Here is a 23,849-nt window from a genome sequence, read left to right as displayed (position 1 = left end):
GAGAATGTAGGTCAGTGTGTGCCAGAAGGGTACAAGGGGGGAAATTCATAGATTTAAAAGTTGTGGTTAGAAGATTAGATATGATTTCTTAACTTATCTATTTTCAAACATGTCTCCCGAGGCACTCTAAGGAGCAACACGATTTCTTTAAAGTTGAATACCGAAACTATGCTGCAGTCGTGATTCTGTGTCATCCTGATAAAATCTGACAAAAAGATTATTTGAATGACACTGTCAACCTGTAAACCTTATGTAAAACCAGATTTTCTTTCTTAACCAGCACTAAAGGTGTGGCTATTCTAGAGAGTTCTACCCCTTTTTAAATGAATATTACTTTTAAACAATAAGTTTAAAAACTTTTTTTTTTTAGATAAAAACTAGGATTTTGGGGGGCCTGGGTAGCTCAGAAAGTATTGACGCTGACTACCACCCCTGGTGTCGTGAGTTCGAATCCAGGGTGTTCTAAGTGACTCCAGCCAGGTCTCCTAAGTAAAAAAATTGGCCCAGTTGCTAGGGAGGGTAGGGTCACATGGGGTAACCTACTCGTGGTCACAATTAATTGTTCTAGCTCTCAATGGGGCGCGCGGGTAGTTGTGCATGGATCGCGGAGAGTAGCAAGAGCCTCCACAAGCTGTGAGTCTCCGCGGTGTCATGCACGACGAGTCACGTGATAAGATGCGTGGATTGACAGTCTCAAATGCGGAAGCAATTGAGATTGTCCTCCACCACCCGGATTGAATACCTGTGCCACCATGATGACCTACTAAGTAGTGGGATCTGGGCATTCCAAATTTCCAACTTCTAAGTTGTACAAGTTTTTAATCAATAAAATGTAAGCTTTGTTTTTTACTTAGTGTTGCAGCTCCTTCTCAATTAAATACACACACTCACATGAGGCTTTATCTCTGTAACCTCCCTGTTACACTTTTGCGCATTATAAATGAAAAATGACTGACTGTGAATAGCACATTTCAACAATGGCATTTGGAACCTGAAACTGTTGATCTTGCATGATTCTACATCTAAAATAACAAACATAACAGTTTCAAATCAGTTCTACCTTCTGAAAATGAGTGTAGATTGGTTATCACATTGAAGAATTTGCCATTTGTAAATGTCACAGGTTGTGGTACTGCCAGGTAAATAGTTTACATAAAAGAGCATAATCTATAAATTGGCATTTGCTAATTCAAATAACCCAGTTTTAATCAATAATTTGAGCTTGATTAAGCCTGTGTCTTCTAGGTTGCTTGACCTATACTCACTGTGCCAATCAACATTTTATATGTCCTACTGACTTAATTAGCTTACAACTTGTGTTTGTGCAGAGCGAGCCATACCTTCTGTACCGGGCTGACTCAGGGATATCTCTTGCCCTTAGCCATCCAGTGAGCCACTGGAATCCAATAATTGTAATTTTGAGATTGCTGACTAGTGCAGGACACAAGAGATAGAGGAGTCCCCATAGGCCAATTAATCGTTCTTAGCATGCCTTCATTAATAGGACACTGTTTATCTGCACCAAATTTCCGCTGTAATTGAGCCCACGGTTGGTAATCAGCACTCACTAGCTGGTCATAAAGATGCAATAGACAGATTTGGTGGGTTTTAAAGTCAGCATGAAAAATTTGCAAACCATTTCTTTTCTGTAATCTTGCATATTTTGGAGTGAAACAGAATATTCAACATGAAACAATTAATGCATTTACATATTCAAATCAATTAAATGGTGACTGTAGCCATTTTTGGGTGAACTATTCCTTTAAATACAGCTATTTATTTATACCACAATATAACATCTGTCTCACTGCAATTGCATGATCACTGATGTATGACAGTCAGCAGAACTATTTGCTTACCTTTGGGACGTTAGAGAGAGTACTCCAAGGTATACTGCAAAGTACACCTTGCAGGTATTTTAGTTTAGTTTCCCATGAAATATACAGAGCCACAATCTCAGTAGAAGCTATAATAAGAAATAGGCTGATCTTACCATTTTTACAGATGGGGCAGCACTGCTCCGGCTCGTACACTGGGTTGACACACTCTGGTACTGCACAGTCAGCGACCACACAGTGCACCTCGTTATTTGGCTCACAGCGACACCATTCACAGGTCGAGGGCTGGAGAGATGGAGAAACAAAATATGTTGAGGGATCTTTACAGTTCTAGCAAAATACATACCACAGTTAAAGTGAACAGCAAACCAAACTGCACCTGATTTAAGAATAGTTCACCCAAAAATGAAAATTCTCTCATCATTACCTCACCCTTATTCCATCCTAGATGGACTTAGTATCCTAGTATGAGTCTCTTTCTTCTACTGAATACAAACAAAGATCTTTATCTCAGATCAGTTGGTCCACACAATGCAAGTGAATGGTGGCCTGAACTTTGAAGGTCCAAAAAGCATATAAATGCTGCATAAAATTAATTCAGAAGATCATTCTTTAATCCATTTCTTCAGAAGCAATATGTTTGGTGTGGGTGAGAAACAGATCAACATTTAACAGATGTATAATAAAAAAGGACATAAATATTGATCAGTTTCTCACCTGCACCTATCATATCGCTTCTAAAGATATGGATTTCACCAATGGAGTCGTATGGATTACTTTTGAAAATCCAAAAAGCATATAAAGACAGCATAAAAGTTCTGGCCACCATTCACTTGCATTGTATGGACCTACAGAGCTGAGACATTGTTCTAAAACTCTTTTATAAGTTCAGCAGAACTAAATAAAGTCACACTCATCTGGGAAGGCACATCATTTTCGGGAGAAATATCCTTTTAATGCATGTTACTGGTCTTATTGTGCATGATTCACTGGTGTAATCTATTGTAAATAATACAAAAAAAAATGTATGCCTTTAAAATGACACATTTTCAGCTTACATCACCAATCCCTGTTGCTTTTTTAACCACTCCCCTCCAACCACTTAGGTCCATTGTTGCAATCAATTCCAGGTGAATAAATCATCTCTCATTTAAAATTGTATTTTATTTTATAGGAACTATGTCAGATGACGTAAGTACATTGGGTTACGAACAGTGTCTGATGTTGACTTTAAAGCCAATAACTAAGATAACTTTGCAATAACTAAGCAATTGTGACAGGGCGGAGAGCGGGGCTGGGTCGTAATTATACACACCTGGTTCCTTGTCAGGCTAATTAAGCCTTCCAGAGGGATAAAGGCCGACTGCGGAAGGTGGTGCGAAGAGAGGGAGATCGTTTACGGTCAGCTGACCGTCATGTGTGTGTTTGGGTCTTTTTGTTCAGTTTTATATTAATCCTATTATTTGTATTGTCAAGCCGGTTCTCGCCTCCTCCTTTCCATTGTTCCCTTTACACTGGTGCCAAAACCCGGGAAGGAGGAGGGATGCGCCGTAGTAGAGTTCTCGCCACTACCATCCACCCCAACGGAGCAGCCGCGGCCGTCTGCCGGGGGACGTAGGAGCCCTGTCACAGCAATAAACCACAAGATCTTCGCAAGTATCAAGGTTACTTTTGGGAGATCATATTATGATAATGTCTAACTGTAAATAAGCATCCAATCAGTAAACGACAACCAATATAAGTTGAGAACGTCCAATTGAGTACATACTTGTCGATGACGACATCCCATATTATTTATAAAGTAAGTTATAAAATATACTGTTCCACCTGCTGAATATTACATGTACTTCAAAAATCTACATGATATATAACTTTAAAATCAATTCAAACAATCATATATACAGTGTCTTGTGAAAATATACAGACCCTTAAGCAATTAAAATTAGCAGAATTACAAATCATACACAACCATTTTTTTTATGTGAGATTGTTTTGAGATATAAAATACTCTCCACAACTGTTATTCAGTCCTCATATTTTAATATTTTGCAGAGCCACCTTTTACAGCATTCTAGTGTATTCCTAAAAGTTGACAAAATTGCCATTTAGCTGGTACACACATTTAATAATGAAGTGATCATCTCTATGCACTACTCACTACGAAGGACAGAGCTCTTGATTTGGGCACTCTGAAGGGAGCATGTGATTCAAATTTTAATGTAGCCACAACTAAAAGCCTTATGAAAGGGCCCTTTGTGAAAAAATGTACTTTCTTACTTTTGTTTGGAACCAATCTTCGAGTGGCGTCCTCTTCCCGAAGTTCCCTTCAAGGGCACAAAAATGGAATACGCCCTTATTTTGCACTCACGGGCATATCCAAAGTAATCTCTATAATGAGAATATCCTTTCCCCTTATACCATCAGCCTCAGAAAAATAAGGATTGAGCCCTTTGATATGTTCTTCCCCAACCTTCAGTTTTAATAGGGCATACATCAGGAAAGAAAAGTCACACGGCAAGCCATTTCACTTTAAATCTTTTGGGGACAGTATGTACCAGCCTCCCACACAGTTAAGGTATGATTTTAGTTGTTCAGGCTAGTCAAATGTCGACGATCATTTTTAGGTGGTGGCAGTGTTAGATTTGCAGCACCCATATTGCTTTGAATATTAGATGAAAAGTTCTAACTTCTAACTAGTTCTCTAAGTTTAACTTTTCTGACCACAAATTCCTGTATCTTATCGGAGTCATTATATTTGTGGTAATTGCAACTACTCCTCTCTGCTACTAAACTCTGTAGTTCCTTCAAAGTGATTGATACATTCTCTGTGGCTTCTCTCACAGGTCTCCTTTATGTTTGCACAGAGAGATTTGAGGGACGACCTTTTCAAGGAAGTGTCTGGGTGGTTTGATATATAGCAGCTTCCACTTTCTGTTAATTGAACCAGCAGTTCCCCCTGGGACATACATAAAAAGCCTTGGATATTATTCTCCAACTTTATTCTAATATTTGCATTTGTTTTAACTTTCATGGTACCATCTTAGGAATGATCTGTAGTCTTCTATTTCACAGCACTCCTTTAAAATAATAGTCTCTTAACTGTGGGGTTCCTATTCAGAGAATATGGAAGTTGTTTAAATGACTCACAGGTAGAGGCCAATTGTAAGCCAACTGTGTCCTCATTAGAGCAATTGTATCATTTCTGTGCAAATTTAGAACATCTGCAACATTGTCACTGAATATTATGCAAACAGCATATAGAACTTAAAACATTGCAACAAAAATATCCTGCACACTGTGAAAAGTGGTTATAAAATAATCACAGAGAATCAAATTCCAACATTCGTAAAGGTGTAAAAGGTATAATATGAATCTAGTTAAAGTAAATAAAATACATTTTTGCATTAGTTAAATCTAGGTTTTAGTGTTTGGTTCTGGGAATGAGACACTGTCACTGAATATCAATTCAGTGCTACATATAATACTGAATGGCAATACAGAGCCACTTTGCAAGCACGGTAACAACCTTGTGCGACCCCGCATCCACATACGTGGACATAGTATTTTGACTTCGCTATACGCAACGCATAATTTACATGAATAAACAAATGACTGAATAATGTTCACGAGACTCTAGAATGTTATTTAAAGGATTAAACTTCTGCGACACCGAGTCATGTGACACAACAGCATGCTGTCGATTTCCTTGAAGTGCTCCTATGGATGCAGTGCCAACAAAAGTGCCTCTTGTAAGAAATCAAAATTTTTTCATTGAAACTGGTTTGATTGTAATGAGGAGAATCTCTAGTTTCTTTTGATATGCCACATTAAAAAATCTTTGAATTTTTTTACATGTCAGCGCTGAGGAACTTTCAACATGAACACATCTTTAGGTCATTTAACTTCATTTTAATATACATTTTGTTATATTTTGTTATCACCGTGAAATACGATTCTATTTATTAACATTAGTTAATGCATTGCTATATATTTACTGTTCATTTTCACATTGACAATAAATGGGTTTCATCCAAAAACTGAAAAATGTTGCTTGCAGTGGCTTTATATGGAATTAGGATGAAACAAAGGTGCATTTTAAACTGTTCGGAGTCAAGTGAAGACAGACAGCACACTGGAGGTTAAGTCATTCACTAAATAGGGAGCAAGGGAGCATCCTAAAGCTTTCTATGCAGCTAAGTGCATTCAATCATAAAATCCCACCAAAAGTTCAGTTTCAGGCTGCAGATGATGTTTGGACGACTCAACATGTTTGGCTGACATGGGACAATGATAATCAGTACAGAGATTCAGAATTTTATAATGAAAAGTTTTATTTTAGCATGGTTGGCAGTGTTTGGATGATGCTGGACATTACTTTGAATAAGAATTATTTATTCAGCTTTACAGAAAATCAGCTGTAATATCTGTAACGTCTCAAAAACATGAATAACCAACACTCCTGGAAACATTAACCATTCTGACTTTCTATAGCTTAGTGTTATTTAAATTTCATAACTAAGTATCGTTGTCCACATATGTGGACATACATTTTTAGGAAAACAATTTTCTCTAGAAAAATTATTATTATTATCATTATTTTAGTTGTTTGTTAGATGCTACTAGTTACAAATCAAAAAGGGAAACAGAAAATGCACACAGCAGTCACAAGGGGGTCTCAAGAGGATAATATTGGATTTTACATTTACATTTACATTTATGTATTTGGCAGACGCTTTTATCCAAAGTGACTTACAGTGCACTTATTACAGGGACAATCCCCCCGGAACAACATGGCGTTAAGGGCCTTGCTCAAGGGCACAATGGTGGTGGCCCTGGGGTTCGAACCAGCGACCTTCTGATTAATAGCCCTGTGCTTTAGCCACTACGTTACCACCACTCCATACTACGCTACCACCACTCCATTTGGTGGTGGATTTGGTGGGTTTGGTTAAGAGTGAATACTTTTGCTTTGTGACCCTGTCCAACATCAAGCAACATTACACATGCAAATAAAAAGAGTAAAAGGCATCAAGTTGTAATCAGTAATGGGCAATCACCATTGCGTTTCAATCACCATCATTTCACTTTAGCAGCTGCTGATTACTGCAATAAAACTTCCATCACCTCCACAGACAGGTTGGTGTATGCATAAGCAGTTTGTAATTTACTTCCATAATCTGATGTAATTCTATATGAAAAAATAAATAAATTAAGGACTAGACTTGATTTGACCTATCAGGATAGATACCAGAATAGAGCCAGATATTAAATTCAGAAACTATTATATTTTGATAAAGATTACAAAACAAACATTTTGAATGTGGAGTAATGTGCACAGATGAAAAACTATAAACTGCACAATAAAAGCAGGTACTTTAGGAAAATAAATAGGGTAAATCTGATTTCATGATGACTCAAAATATTTTGGATTCAGTCAGACTTACTGAATTGTGCTCTGCACCTGTCATTTCGTCTAAAAGATGAGTTTTCTCAAACAATTGGTTAGTATTTCAAACCATTATGTAAAGCTGCTTCATAAAAGCATATATTGCTAACGGATTGTACTGATAAATACTGCAGGATTACAGGGCATCTTTATGTTGAGATCAGCATGCAACTTGCAATAGACCCAATAATGATGTGCTATCATTATAAATGCAGTAACAGTGTGAAACAGGTTTTATATTGTAACATTGGCCATAAAGTACTGTACTTTTTAAATAAATCTGTTCTATAGCTAATACAACCTGCTTTATTAATATCAATTATTCAAAGAGGTTAAACTGATTTATGCATATGCCAGCATGGATCAGTGCTGAAGGTCTCTTGGTCAGTCAGAGATTGTGCCCCTGTCCTGGCAGTGGTCTTGCTCTTTAGTCTTTGCACATGGTGTAAGTGGCACGGATACAATTAAACCTCTGTTCTCTGTTAAATAACAGTGTGGCAGGGCGGAGGGCGGGGCCGGGTCGTGATCCTACACACCCGGTCCTGTATTAGGCTAATCAAGCCTCCGAGAGGGATGAAGGTCGACTGCAGGGGATCGTGCGGGAGAGAGAGATCATTTACGGACATGTCCGTCATATGTGTGTGTTTGTCTTTTGTTTAAGTTGTTAATTAAAATATTATTTATATTGTCAAGCTGGTTCTCGCCTCCTCCTTTCCAATTGTTCTTTCCAAAAAAGGAGGAGGGATACGCCGTAGTAGAGTTCTCGCCACTACCGTCCACCCCAACGGAGCAGCTGCGGCCATCTGCCGGGGGACGAGGAGCCCAGCCGCCTGGATGCGGACGACGGCCGCTGACCGCGAGGGGAGAAGTGGCTCCTAACCGACCGCCTGGAGCGGACAGGGCCGCTGCCAGGGGCGTAGGAGTCCCCTACCAGCCGCTGAAACGCGGCGGGGTTTGAGACCGTCGACCGCGAGCGGGAAGGGGCTCGCTGCCGACCTGCTGGGAGAACCGCTGCCAGGGGCGGAGGAGACCCCTTCTGTTCCCCGAGAACGCGGCGGGGCGTTCCGTCCGTGTACATATTATTTACATTGTCAAGCCGGTTCTCGCCTCCTACTTTCCCTTGAACTACGTTACAAACAGCAACCTGTCTTTTGTGACAGGGGCTTGTGAACATGCACATACAAATCATCTGTCATTGTGACACCTTGTAGGGCAGAACCACAAGTAAAAAATAAAAAAAGGATACATTGTGTAAAATTGGGCACATACAGTTGAAAATACTTAGTTTAACATTTTTGGTCAGTAATAGACTATGAACTTGAATCTGTGAAAAGGGTACTTGAGTAAACCTATTAAATGGGATGATATCAAAAGTGTCTGTACATGAAGTAATACTCAAAATGAATCTTTACCAAGTATTAATTTAATTCATTTAGAAGATGGCGAACTGTGAAAATAATGTACTGCTGGAAAGATTATTTGTGCATGTAGGAAGATCACTCTTTTTCTAAAGATTATCTGCTTATTGTATTATACAAAGATTTCAAAATTAACACCCGACAAGCACCAAATGATAGTAAAGCTTTGGCAAGTACATCAAATAATTATTTGCCAGTTGGCCAGTAACTACGTGAAAAATCTCAACATTGTCTTGTTTAAATAGAATTGTTAGAATGATATTCGGAACATTGCAGATGCAAGTGACGTGCATTACTCAACCTACAAAAGAAAAATATATATTTAAAAATATGAATAATATGAAATACTTTTTCATTGCTGGTACAAAATGCTGATGACCTTTAAAGGGATCATGAAGTGCTTTTTTTCAATATTTTGTATTATCTTCCATGAGGTACAATGATAATGTTGTAAAATATGTTTGCACCAAAACAGACACAGTCTAGTGTATATGTAATTACACTAGACTGTAATATATGGTAACCCTGCTTTTGGCCCTCTTCCTGAAATGCTCGGTTTTGGCCTAAGCACCTCCTTAAAACTTCAACGTAACACCCACTGTTCTGATTGGCTAACATCACGCAGCCCCTCAAATTCTGCAAACTCAATCGAAAAAACATTATAAAACAATATTTCAGGGTTTTCACATAACACGCATCCAACACATTGCATCCAAATATATTAAGCTGTTCATCAAGCACAACCGTTAACACTTGGCACCATAAACAGTCATGACATTTGAAATATTTATAAATGAAACATTTTACTTACGTCTTTGAAGTGTTTTTAACTGCCCCATCCTTTAATAACTGTTCCTTTGCAAAGCTTGAATCATATCATGACAGTTCATAAACAATCAACACTGATATGAGCTGGAACAAATTTGTCTATTACCCTGTGTCTATTATAGTAGCAACACGATGGCATACAACGACAAAACGAACTATGACTGGTCGTTTACAAGCCTCAGTTGCTTCATATGCAAGCAGGCGATTCTCAGCACCCTCAAGAAACAAATCGGCCAAAGGAGAAAATGTATTGGTCGATGCAATTATTAAAAAATTTGGAATATTGGCTGAATAATCAGCCTCGGCGATATATCAGTCGACCACTACTTGACACCGCATCTTTTAAAAGCTGCACGAGATATGTATCAAGTGGTCAGAGATGTCTGTCTAGTGCATGAATAAATATATACAGTATATACACTGTAAATAAAAAAATCCAAAATAGTACAGATGGGTCCCCTTTGGTGTTATGTTTGGAAAAGTTAGCCACACAAGGCCTGCGCTCTTGACCTGCGCAGCAGTGGGCGGGGCCAAGGGTGCTATGACGCATGTTGTGGGATGTGTAAATACAAATGAGTAATGTTTCGTGATGTCAAGAACAGACAGATTTCAAAAAGAGACGTATACTATAAATGCTCTTTTTAGACTGGGGAGAACATTTTGAGTTCTGAAATGTACAGTATGTTTGTATGGTACAGTTAACTCTTATATGTCTAAATATCAAGGAAAATTTGATTCTCCATTTCATGACCTCTACCTATATATTTTAAAAATAGCTTCTCCTTTCAGAAGACGTTCTTACTTTTTTGTTAGAGCTATGTTGCATACCTATAGGCATATACAATGTATGTTTTGTTACACATACTAATTATGGGTGAAGTGAAAACATTTAAAGATATGTACATTTCTGACACATAGTTATTGAGCACTAATTGTTCAAAAACAAAAAATTAAAAAGGTTTTAGTTTAGTTCACTTCAGAGAACATTTTTATGTATGACCATACACTTATTTTGTCTCTTATTAACAAGCAAACAAAGAGAGCATATCCTGCTTAGATGATGATCATGTCCCTGTTCTCTGGTGGTAATCATAATTCTACAATAATCCATCTAAATATTAAGTCTATATTTAGACTAGTTACTGTTTAATAGAGGCTGAAGGTGGGAAAGCTGTACTTAGAGCTATTTTGTTGCTCTTCAAAACAGTGAACTTATAACCTAAAATAAATGACCATGCTCAGAACTGTACATTTACGATATTTACAAATGCTTATGGGAAAAAAAAGACATTTTAAAAAGGCTTAAATAAATGTTTGATGCCAGAATTCAACTATCTATGTCTGCACTACAGCCTGTATTGCCAATCATTCTACATTTTAACAAAATGCTGTTAATCATGTGCATCACAGTTTCAATTATTGGTTGTTTGTTGCAAAGTCCCATCCATTTGAGAGCCGTCCCAATCATCATATTGAAAAGCTGGGCTTCCAAAAAAGATTTATTGAAAACCCACATCCAGTAATCAATCTGATAATTTTTCCTATTCAAATAGCACTCCTAGACTCCCAGAGAAGCATAGCACCAGGCCGGAACACAAAATGATTTTTTTTTATATAGCTTATTGTCCAATGAGCATTGATTTTTGCTCCATTAAAATAAACTTTACAGGTAAGTGCCATTGAATCCCAGTGAAGCACGACTTCAATGGAGCTCAAAAGACCATGAGTCTCACTAACTCGTGTGGACATTTAAGTGGATTACGTTTTCTGATATTTTACACATTATTTGCTGATAGATAGATAGATAGATTATTAGGATCACCTTTACATCTACTTATTCATTTGATTATCTTATTAAGACAATCGTGTGTCAGCACAATGCATCAAATCATGCAGATACAGGTCAAGAGCTTCAGTTAACGTTCACATCAACCATCAGAATTGATAAAAAAAAATTATCTCAGTGATTTCGGCCTATAATGATTGTCGGTGCCAGACAGGGTGGTTTGAGTATTTCTGTAACTGCCGATCTCCTTGGATTTTCATGCTCAACAGTCTACTCAGAATGGTGCCAAAAACAAAAAACATCCAGTGAACGGTAGTTCTGTGGATGGAAATGCCTTGTTGATGAGAGAGGTCAACGGAGAATGGCCAGACTGGTTTGAGCTGACAGAAAGGCTATGGTAATTTAGATAACCGAATAGTATCTCAGAATGCACAACATTTCAAACCTATAACACATATAATCCGAGGTGATCTGCACGCACGCACGCACGCACGCACGCACTTGCAAATTTTGCAAAAAATTGCAAATATGTAACAAACCAACTTTGAGCTTGTGGGTGAGCTTGGTACCTCAGGCATCACTGGAGACCATTTTTGAACCCAAGAAAAATCCTGGTTGTGCCATAATGTATGGGTTTTTTGAAAATGTGAATGGTAGATAAATTGGCATGAGGCAAACAAAAATAGATACATATTTGCCTTGTAGGGCTGGATGAGGTCTTGTTCTGGTGTTAGAAATGAAAGATATCAGGCCTATTAGTATCAAGTACTCGCACTATATGTCCAGGGACATGACGATTTGCCTGTTCATTAAAGCGGCCCTGGCCATGACATCAAAATAACATCACTCCAGCCTGGCATCCAAAGTTAGCAACCCTGCCAGCATTATCTTTATTTTCCGTATTTTAAAATATTCCATGAGAATGTTGGCAAGTGAGAGCCCGCATCAAATAATTCAGCAGTGCCATTCAGATTGAATCGTGAACCGATTCAGACCGATTTCCTATCACGTGTGACCAATTCATTGTAAAGAACCAACTCAAATGAGCGATCTGATTCTGATTCAGAACTGCCGATAGTAGACACTTGGTACAAGGCATGATGTAGCGGTGTAGCTTTTGTCAAAGCTACGAGCTACCTAATAAAAAATATAGCTTCGCTACTGAAAAGCTACTTGATTTACAGTTTTTCTCAATTGCTTTGGCTCAATTCTCGAATGAGAATTATTTTCTTCAAATCAATAAGTTCAAATCTCGAACCAGATTTGAATTTCAAATTAATTTTCGTATTAAAAGCAAAATGCAGGACAATTGTCAACAATTTGCACAACAACTAAAAGCACATGGCTTGCTCATCAAAACTGATGTTTTGATTCTCAGTGAAATTGTCATGCTCTTCGCAACTTCTAAATAGTCTTTCATCGTGTGAGCCATCACATGCAAAATGATCCATTCAGTTATCAAAATCTCTCAGACTTACATGTATATTCCATAAACATCTATGACATGGAAAGTTTATGATGTCTGCTAAATATCTGGCCAGACCAACAAGAGTGACAGGATGTCCACAAAAAAGATGGGAACTTAGTGGGTTTAAATGTGTTTTGTGTTCATGTCTTTTTTTTTTTTAAAGTTTAGTTCCTGTTCCTGTTTCATATCATGTGGTTTCCTGGTCATGTGATCCTTGATTTTAGTTCAGTTGTCCCATTGGTTGTCCCTTGTCTGTGTATTTAAGCCCTCATGTTTGCCATTGTCTTGTCAATTATTGTGTTGGTGTAATGTAGTGAAGTCGTTTGTTTTGTTTTGGATTCATGTTTTGGTAAATAAACTGCAATTGGGGTTTCATTTCATCCTTGTCCATTCCTGTCCTTGCCAGCTCATTATCATTACAGCTGCATACTGCAGTTTTTTTTTTTTTTTGCATTTTGTGGCAATTTTCTGTTCCCTATATTTTACTTTGCTTTGGAGTGATGGTGGTGTAGTGGGCTAAAGCACATAACTGTAAATCAGAAGGTCGCTGGTTTGATCCCCACGGCCACCACCATTGTGTCCTTGAGCAAGGCACTTAACTCCAGGTTGCTCTGGGGGGGATTGTCCCTGTAATATGTGCTCTTTAAGTCGCTTTGGATAAAAGCGTCTGCCAAATGCATAAATGTAAATGTACTTTACATGTAAGAAATGTGTAAATAGACATGCAAATTGGAATTGTTTACATGAAACTTATTTACTTACACTGGCCAATTTACTGACACAATAACTAGGTATTAAAGCATGAATAAATGTTTCTGGTGAGTTACTACATTTTGCAGACATGCAATAGAGTTGTGATGTCCCATAAAACAGTTGTGACCATTGCACTTACAGTTTAGAGAATGTTAAGACCGTTTTGCCAAAGCAATTGAGAAAAACTGTAAATTAGCAAAGCTACCACCTCGACTCTCAGAAATGTAGTAAAGCTAATAGCTTCACTATTTGTAGCAAACTACTGCCCATCACTGCTTTAAACAAGATTTATTTTCTTCTATTTGTAAGGGTGACAACTGATGATTTTCAAGGTTATGATAACCTTTAAACAGTGGCGGGTTGTGCATTTAAAGTCTAGGCCTTCAGTGTGATTCATGCCATCAAGAAAACACAGTTTCACAATGAATAAGACACCGTATGCCTTTGGGCATCATACATTATGTCATAGCTAACTAGTAACATCAATTGACATTTTAAAAACACATCCACGCACAAAAGCCAGAACTTGAAACGACACTTAATGCTCAAGCAAGCCTAATTTTAACTGCAGCATGACTGTTTTGTGAAATGAACGTCTCCCAAACAGACATTCAAAAATGATAATTTTTCATAAAAATCTACCAAGGAGGTCTATAATAACTGGAAAAATCGATCTAATAATATTTGTGATTTAAATGTTGCTTGCAATAAATTTCGTTTTGTCAGCGTACACGTTTATGCTGTGTTCCATTCAAGTTTGATGTGGGATATTCCTACTTGATATAAATAATAAATGCATTCCATTCACCGATATTCTAAACTGCAACACTCCCGTTAGATTAGCAGGGGTTTGACTCTCATTAGAGATGTCCACTAGCAACTGAACTGATAAACAATGCTGCAGCACTATTATTTGTGCTACAGGTGTACAATTATCAAAAGAGATTATAACGCCTGTTTCTGCAAGCGTTTGTTAAACAAGCTTTAATATCATGTAATGTGAAAACTAACTCATTTATCGATATTACTTAATAAAGTGAAAGTTTATCGCTTTGTATATCTCCCTGGGTGTCGACATGTTTGTGTGACATCATGCCCCTGCATCTCAGTAAAATCTGAGTTGAGAATTTCTGCATGAGCCTACAAGTTGTAATTCTGACTTCATGATGCATCGAATGAACCTTTCCTAGTAGGAAGTTGTAAAATCCGACTTTCCGAGTTGAATGGAGCGCAGCACAACTTTTCAAAACTTGATCCGACACCGAATGCTCCAGCAGACTAATTTACATTTAGAAAACTCTTGATGTTGCTATAACAATGTAAAAAGCTTGAAGTGAAAATCAGTCCTCCTTTCCTGTTTAATAAATAAAGCAATCACAGGGTCATGCAGAACATTTCCTGTTTTTAAATCCATAAGGAACTCTTTCTCAATGGCAGTACCAGCAGTGATGACAGCTGACTTTTTTTTTTAGTTGCTCATTCATTTTCTCTGTTGAGGGATTCTGTGGAAATTCTGAAGGCCTGAGGGGGTGGAGGTCAGATTCATGTGCCGCTTTGGCTAATGAGCTCAGCTTTTTTTTTTACATGCAAAGTCATATAATTCAGCATTTTTATGCAGTTACAAACAGGCTTTTCTGTAACATTCATGAAGTTACTAATGAAATATAAAGCAATCAGTTCACACATATGATACTTTAAAATACATAATTTTATTATAAACAGGGAAAATACATTTATTTTCCTCAACCCACTGGCAAATAGGTTTTCTTATGTTTTACTGTAAAGCATAAACCTCACTTAATATCTTTCATGTAATATCTTACATAATTTTTCTTCTCAAATAAATGTGTCTTTTTGTAGTAGACAATTTTACTGTAAAGAAAAACAAATAATGAATACTGACTAAGACTGATAAAAGATGAAGCTTTTTAGCAGTGCAGAATGGGCACTGTGACGATGGAAAAAGCTTAGTAGTTTCAGACATAATGGCGCCTTAAAGGTCATGCATTTACAAAATAATAATGATTATTAGTCTCACTATGTTAAAAAAACACTAGGATTGGGGAATACAAAGCAGACAGGATGGGTAAATCAAGACAGGACAACTAGAAGTGACCACCAGTTTCAACTTTTAAGCAATTGGGATAAGAGACTGAACTTTCTGAAACCATTTCATATAGTTCCAATTTCTACTGGCCTTCTTAATCAGTGTTTTAAATGAGAACTATGCTTTTCCTCAGGCAATTGGATTGGAAAATCAATTTAAGCAATTCATTTTAGGTGCTTTTTATAGCCGTTTCCTCTAACAGGTGTCACAGGGTTTGAGAGTACACTCACTAATTACTGCTCAATGTAGCATATGCAGGTGAGAGGGCATCTTATTTTTGAATATACATTTGGGTGAGAGAAAGAGAGAGAGAGAGAGAGAGAAAGAATGAGAGAACAATAGAATGAGAGGCAGATGTTATTATTCAGGCTTTTCTAAGAGCTAAACAGATTACTCTACATATCTGCTTTAATAAAGTTGCTGTCTCTTGACAGTGATAGACACTGCCTTGTTTTGATAGAATTTGAATTGACAGCTGCACTTGGTTGAATATTCAGCATGAAAAATGCATCGTTGTCTTTTCTGAAATGGGGAACAATACCGGCGCACTGTTCTTTTGTTAAAACTTTGAGCGATACTCATGACAAGACAATCAAGAACCTTGAGGAATGCAGGGTGTTATCTGATTCATTTACAAAACATGGTTTTCTCTGAACACTTGAAGATTATGCAATAAAATTCCACAGAAGTTGCCCAGTTCTGTGTTCCTATCAAAGGTGTATGTAATGCTATTTTGTTTATGTTGTCTATTAAAAAAAATTGGGAATAGTTTACCCAAAACTATTATTATATTCCATCTTTCCTTAAATGCAAAATATATTGGACAGAATGTCTGTGCTGCTCTTTTCTATGCAGCAAAAGTGGATGGTTTTTATACTGCCGAGCTCCAGAACAGACAAAAAAAAAATCACAATATAAATATCATAAAAGTAGTCCATATGACTCTAGAACTATATTCTATGTCTTTTAAAGCCATACGACAGCTTTGTGTTACAGACAGACCGAAATTTAAGTCGCTGTTTACTGAAAATCTTCCTCTCCACCTCTTAAATCTCATTTACATACAAGTTCCATTAAAATATTGAGCCTTTAGAAACTTTTTACCAGGTTTGATGTTATTGACAGCAAACGTCATTGGCTTAATCAATGACATGGAGGCGTGATACGGTTCATTTTTGGGTGAACTATTCCTTTAAGCCATTCCCTCTAAATCCATTGGTTTCAATCAGTTTTGTCATATCTTTATTTTCTCTCCCTCTCTCACAGGTACTTCCCTCCCTGGTGATCCTAGGCAATCAGACAGGATCATTCGGAGCTCACTAGCCTTTATGCCTGAAGATCTGAACTAACCCTGTAGCTCCAGCCTCTTGCTTGCAGCTGAGCAGTGGCTGGGGTTGCGGCAGTGAAGTGGCTCCCTTCCATATCTGCGTGGGAACCCTGTAGGTGAAACACCTACCGTGGGTAAGTTACAGAGGTCTTGGAGAATATAACATATGAGCAGAAAAGGAACCACTAACCCTGAGTTCCCCAACCTAACTGCTGAAAATGCAGAATTTTACCACTTAATTTACTGCAATTCAGTTCAAACATTGTTTTTGTATATTTTTAAACTCCCTTTATGTTTTCTTCCTATGTACAGTGGCCTAAAATAGTATTTAGACACTTAAGCCACTTAAAATATATGTATGTCCCTACAAAATGTAATACAATATCAAAACAAGTGCCATCTGCAGACAATTGATTCTAGATCTTTTCTCAGTACTAACTTCATATTTCTTGCCATTTTTGCAATTACATTTAACCAAACTGGACTTAAAGTAATTTTAGTGGACTCTTCAAGTTCACATGTTTCCTAGCAGAGTAGCCACAGGTGTAGTTCCTCACATTAACTAAGGACATGTTTCACTAACATCTGACATCTGAAAAGGTCATGAAAATTAACAAAATCTTAAGTCATGGAAATTTTTACAGTGTATTATTTTTTTCTAGTTGTGTTCTAAAATAACGAATCACCTAAACGATGCTCTTGGTTAGTGTTTTTGTAGAGTAGAATTTGCTTGCAAGCCATAATGATGTCCGATTTGTGAGCAAATTCTTGTTTTTGCAGTTATTGTTTGAAATGGCACACAGATAAGCCTGAATGATACATTAGTGAATCACTCTGCATCAATTTTTGTTTCCTGATTTCACAAATGATTGGAAAAGTCATGAAAATCATGGAAATGTATTGATTAAAAAAGGGTGAGAACCCAGTTAAAATATATGGCTGTAATGCACTGGGGCATTCCCTTGGTCATTGTGCTGGACGATTAGGATGGGCATGATGAAATTCTTGGATCAGGGACGGGTCCAATATGTCCTTGGCAGTTACCATGATCTCTCCTCTGGTCCATAACCCTCCCAGTACACCAGTATTGCATGTGGCTCCCTCGTTGTCTTGAGTTCATGATCTCTCTGACCATATACGCTGGGGCTCCATCTACCTCCAATGAAGGTGGAGGTTCAGAATCCGTGGTTCCAGAGCCAGACGCCAGGTGGACATGTTTCAGCAAGGACACATGGAAGGAAGGCGAGATATGGTAATTAGCAGGAAGCTCTAAATGTTAAGTAACTGGGTTTATTTGACGGTTAATTCTGAAAGGACCCACATACTTGAATTGAGCTTCCTGCGGGGTAGTCGCAACTTGAGATCCCTTGTGGAAAACCAGACTCTCTGTACCGGCTGATAGTTGTGATGGGGACACCTCCGCCGGTCAGCCTGAGCTCGGACAGCTCGCTGTAACCGGACATGTGCGCTGTCCCACACCCTCTTGCTTCACCTAATCCAATCGTCCACCACTGACACCGTAGATGTTCTCCTGACCAAGGGAACATAGGGGGTTGGTAGCCCAGCACACATTGGAAGGGGGTTAGTCCCATAGAAGTATGGGTGACGGAGTTTTGTGTATATTCGGCCCAAGGCAGGAAGTCGCACCATTTTTTTCTGTTCACGGCTACAATAGCTTCGAAGGTATCTGCCAATCTCTTGTTTCAGACATTCCACCTGTCCATTGGCCTGAGGGTGATAACCAGAGGTGAGACTCATATTAATGTTCAACAGTTTGCGGAACGCCTGTCAAACTCGTGACATGATCTGTGGACCTCGATTGGACACAATGTCCTCTGGTAATCCATAGACTCTTAAGACTTGGAACAAAGCATTAGCGGTTTCCATGGCAGTCTATGATAACCAGAATGGTAGGGTATCCATGGGAGTTTGGCAGGCCTGTGACAAAGTCGATGGACAGGTGTGACCATGCTCTTTGAGGTATGGGCAGAGGTTGAAGCAACCTCGTGGGCAGTTCTCTGGTGGTCTTGGATTGGGCACTCACCTGGCAAGACTTCACATAATTAGTCACATCATGAATCAAAGATGGTCACCAGAAAATATTACGCACCAGGTTAACAGTTCTTTGGATGCCAGGGTGTCCTGTGCTCAAGGAATTGTGAACCCATTGGATAGTCCTCTGACGTAGAGTTTGGGGTACGTAGGGGTGGGGCAGTTAGGTGGAGATTGTTCATGCTGTTGTGCTAGATGTATTTCCTACTGCTATGTTGACAGATGGTGGCAGGATGGACCCAGGGTGAGGTTGGAGGTGAGGTGGATCATGTCTGCATGAAAGTGCATCTGCCTTGCTGTTCTTGCTGCCAGGGCATTAAGTGACTCTGAAATTGAACCTGGTGAAAAACAATAACAATCGGGCTTGGCATGGATTCCATCTTTTGGCTCCCTTGATATATTCAAGATTCTTGTGATCGGTGATAACTTGGAATGGGTGAACTGCCCTCTCTAACCAGTGATGCCATTCCTTGAGTGCCGCTTTCATGGAAAGTAACTCCTTATTCCCCACATCATAGTTACGTTCAGCTGAGTTTAACTTCCTGGAGAAGAAGGCACAAGGTAAAGCTTGCCTGGTGTTCAGTGACATTGTGACAGGACTGCTCCAATCCCACAATCTGAAGCATCTACCTCAATGATGAAGGAAAGATAGGGTTCAGGATGTTTCAGTATCGGAGCGGTCGGGAAGCTTGACTTGAGGGAGATGAAGGCTTGGTATGTGGCATCATTCCATGGCAATTTGCTTGGCTTTCCCTTGAACAATGACGTGGTGGTCATAACAATTAAACAATCAGCAATGGCAAAATGCTTGGTAAGGCAGGGTAAGCTGGCAATACTTCGCAATGTGACAGTGGAAACAGCATGGTATTTATATAGTTCAAACAGGAAGTAACCAATGAAAAAACTGTACAGAGTTAGTATTCGGGAGAGGGCTCCCTCTGGTGGTTGGTAGGAGGGGTAATAACCTTGGATGTTACAATGGCACTTGGTTCATTATATTTACCTGATCATTTTAGGAGCCACTGTATCTGACGCTTTGTATTGCAAATTTTATGTATAATATGTAGATAGATTGATGGTGGTGGCGTAGTGGGCTAAATCAATGAACTGGTAATCAGGTAATCAGAAGGTTCCTGGTTCGATCCCCACAGCCACCACCATTGTTTCCTTGAGCAAGGCACTTAAGTCCAGGTTGCTCCGGGGGGATTGTCCCTGTAATAAGTGCACTGTAAGTCGCTTTGGATGAAAGCATCTGCCAAATACATAAATCTAAATGTATAAGAGAGGAGTGGAAAGGTGAAGGAGGGATGCTGAAAGAGAGGTAATTTGCTGTTGTACTTTATTCTCTAAAGGTTTCGATTGACAGGATTATATGAACATGCTCTTCCTGAAATGTCTTTGGAACATAAAAATAAAGAAATGTAATGGATGAGCTATTACCATGCTTAAAAATAGATGCAATGGACTCTATTATGTTGCTCTAAATCCCATCGCTCCTTCAGTCAACCTCAGACCGGTGGACATGACATTTAATAAGCCACATAACTGCCCGGGTCAGGCTTGGTTAACATGGGTCAACGTGCATCGCTATGATCTTACAATTGGAGTCTTTAATTTTGAAGTCTCTCACTCGCTCTGGCGACTGATTGCTCTGCCCCATTTCACCACAGAAAGCCCACTACGTGTCTGTAAGATTCAGATCTCAGCGGGGCTCCTCCCACTCCTGTCGAGCCAAGTAAATACAGTCCTCGGAAAGAACGCCATTGCAGCGGCTGAGGAAATGCCAATGTGGCCCACACCAAAGGTTACACTGTCTGATTCTCTTAATTGGATCAGCTATCAAGGGCCACTGTGCCCTTTGTTCCTCATTCACAGCTTGACCTCAGTGTTTGCCTTTTAATTCAAAGAGATCTAACTGGACGCAAGTGAGTGATGGTGCTTAATTTGCACAAATTCAGAGCAGAACATTATTTAAAATGAATGCCTGCTACAGGCTGCTAGTAATGAATTGTTTCAGTTTGTTTCTGTGTTTTCAATAAGTGTTTCAACTAGTGCTGTCAGTCGATTAAAAGTTTGATAATGAATCGCATATTTTTTCTTAGTTAATCACAATTAATTTCTGATTTTCAAAGTTCTGATAATTGACTCTAAATATAGTTATTTTCCTTTCAAAATGCATTTATTTCCTACTTTTGAAAACAAACAAACAAAAAAGGGATTGCCTACATGTGCACCATCACATCTCCTGAGCTTTCTGTCTCTCTGAAGCATGTTGGTTCAGCCTCCTCCATCTTCCTGTGCTCATGGTCAGAGTACTCAGGTTCAAATATATATGGCTGTGCAAAAACTTGTATATCCACTTCTCCTCTTAAATCAAAATCTTCTGACATCTTTGTTTAAATTTGCTTCAATTTGTTTACGCCATTCAGTCTGTACAGCTTTTCTCCTACTCTACTGCTCTTCTGGGTGTGTTGCACATGCAACGTGAAAACATCACACGAGAGATCACGTGACCTCCACCCTCTCGTGAACGTGAACGGAAGCGATGATTTATAGTTAAAAAGTACTTAAATATAAATTTTTTTGCACCAAAAGCGATCTTATCACTTTATAAGACATTCATTTAACTACTTGAGTTGTATGTATGACATTAATGCTGACTGTTTGTGCTTTTTGGAGCATCAAAAAACGTTTTACCATCCACATCCATTATAAGGACCTACTGAGCAGAGATATTTTTCTATTTTTCTTAAAATGTGTTCTGCTGAAGAAAGGAAGTCATATGCATCTGGTATGGAATGGTGTGTAAATGATGAGAGAATTTTCATTTTTGGGTGAACTATCCCTTTAAGACTTGCCGTGTTTCTGTGGTAATTCAAATGTTCATTATTAAGGCTGAGAAATACTTGATTTCAGTCACAAGTTCAATCTAGGCTTGTTTTGTACAACAAATAGCGATACAAGCTCCTTTCCACATAACTTTATCACTAACACTGTATCCTTGCTATGTGTTTGTGGTTTGCGCATCATTGAAATTACTCTGGATGGACACATCGCAAAGGTTCCGCCCTTCCAACCAATGTTTTTGCTGGTTTATGCTGTATTAACGGTAAATGTGTTAAACATGATAAAGAAAAATTATAGCATTAAACTTTCTTAATTAATCGTATGTGTTAATGCATACATTTTGACAACTTTATTGAATACTTAATGGATAAACATTATCACATTACTTATTACATTTTAAGGTAACCTTGTTAAACCCCTACTAACACAACAAATTCAATGTCTATATTTCCACCTCGTCCATTGACATATGAAAGTCATAAACTTTTCTAAAATTTGTCTCTGAAGAAAGCAAATATATGTTTGTAATTGATGCTTGAAATGCATTCGATGTAAATTCCAATGTAAACATTTCAGTAAAATGTGTAACCCAAGTAATGTAATTCCAATTCAAAATCAGTAAATGTAATCTGACTACAATAATTTAAAATGTATTATTTGACTAAAAAAGTAATTTGATTACAGTGGCCATTTACTTTTTAATAGCATTGCACCTACCACTATTGGTAATCAACACCATAAAATAATGGTTTAAAAGGTAATAGAAGGTTTTAAGGTAGATAAATGTCCTTTTCTAGCAGGGACACTAAGGTTGGAGAGAACGTGCAGGTGAAATGCTGTATTGATGGACTTGATCTTTTCATCAAACAGGCTTACATGGGCAAATATGTCTAGCTGAAACATGCTCTTGCATCAAAACACTGGGCTAATCTCCTTCTAATGGAGAAGGATTACGTGTTAGATTTTAAAATCACAGAAACTCTAATTAAAAATAAAATGCTTGACTTCGACACTCTTTCCCTAATACTAATTATGTAATTCAACCTTAACCTTCTTGTTAGCCACATAAATGTTTCCTCAGATGTTGGTGCCTATAGTAAGTGCTTTTTCTTTGTTAGTCTTTATCTTTTTAAGCAATATAACACAAACAAGAGGGCTGTTGTACTGAAAATCAACATGGCTGTGATTAAGCTCTATGCTGAAAAAATGTGCTGTATGTGGCAACGTATAAATTGATTGGTCAGAAATATTATTTAACATTACTGAATCAACCTGAATACATTAGGTTACACCAACAAACCAATTTTAAGGGTTAGGTCAGGTAGAAATACTGTAGTTCCTTAGGGCAAAAATGACAGAATACCACTTTACAGTGTAGCCACGAGGAACAAAGTAACAAAAATAGTTCAAAATGAAGCCAAAACAGGATTGTCACGCACACACACAAGACAGTCACAATGTCGGAGTAAACTGCTTTATTCCACAAAGCAGGCAACAGTACAAAAGGGCAAATCCAGTGAAGAGGAGTCAAGGGGGGGCGTGAGGTCGAAGCCGGGGAATCAAAATAGAACAGAGGGCAAATCCACGGAAGAGTAGTCGGGGGGAGCGTTAGGTCGAAGCCGGGAAATCAGTAAACAACTAGACGAGACTAGCGAGAGGAAAAGACGGGAAGCTAGGGGAAAACTAGTGCTGGCAAAGTGAAGGGGTAAACTAAACAATAACCAACAAGAGTGAAACGAAAGGGTTGTGATATATATAGGGGAAAAAACGAGCGGTGCAGGTGAAACGAATAACCTAGTGATTGGGACGAAATGCGGTGAAACTAATACTCTGGTGATTGTGAGCGAGCGCGAGAGCCAGAGGGGGCGGGTGCAGGTGAAACTAATAACAGGGAACGTGCACGCTAACAAAGGGACTGTGGAGTTATATACGGGACGAAATGGGCACAGAAGAGGTAAGGGCAAAACGAGACAAGGTGA

The 23,849-nt window shown here is 38.4% G+C and overlaps 1 protein-coding gene across 1 annotated transcript in view; it reads right to left on the bottom strand.

Moving 5' to 3' along the window:
• Positions 1–23,849, bottom strand: part of vwc2l (von Willebrand factor C domain containing 2 like) — a 47,387-nt gene that overhangs the window by 9,430 nt on the left and 14,108 nt on the right. The window contains exon 3 of the mRNA XM_052143087.1: positions 1,994–2,123. Coding sequence (XP_051999047.1) covers positions 1,994–2,123 — 130 coding nt within the window. The remainder of the gene's footprint in view (positions 1–1,993; positions 2,124–23,849) is intronic.

This window comes from Xyrauchen texanus, chromosome 14, assembly GCF_025860055.1.
Source record: "Xyrauchen texanus isolate HMW12.3.18 chromosome 14, RBS_HiC_50CHRs, whole genome shotgun sequence".
Taxonomy (NCBI): domain Eukaryota; kingdom Metazoa; phylum Chordata; class Actinopteri; order Cypriniformes; family Catostomidae; genus Xyrauchen; species Xyrauchen texanus.
The sequence above is the reverse complement of the archived record's forward strand: the minus strand, read 5'-3'. Positions and strand labels throughout refer to the sequence as shown.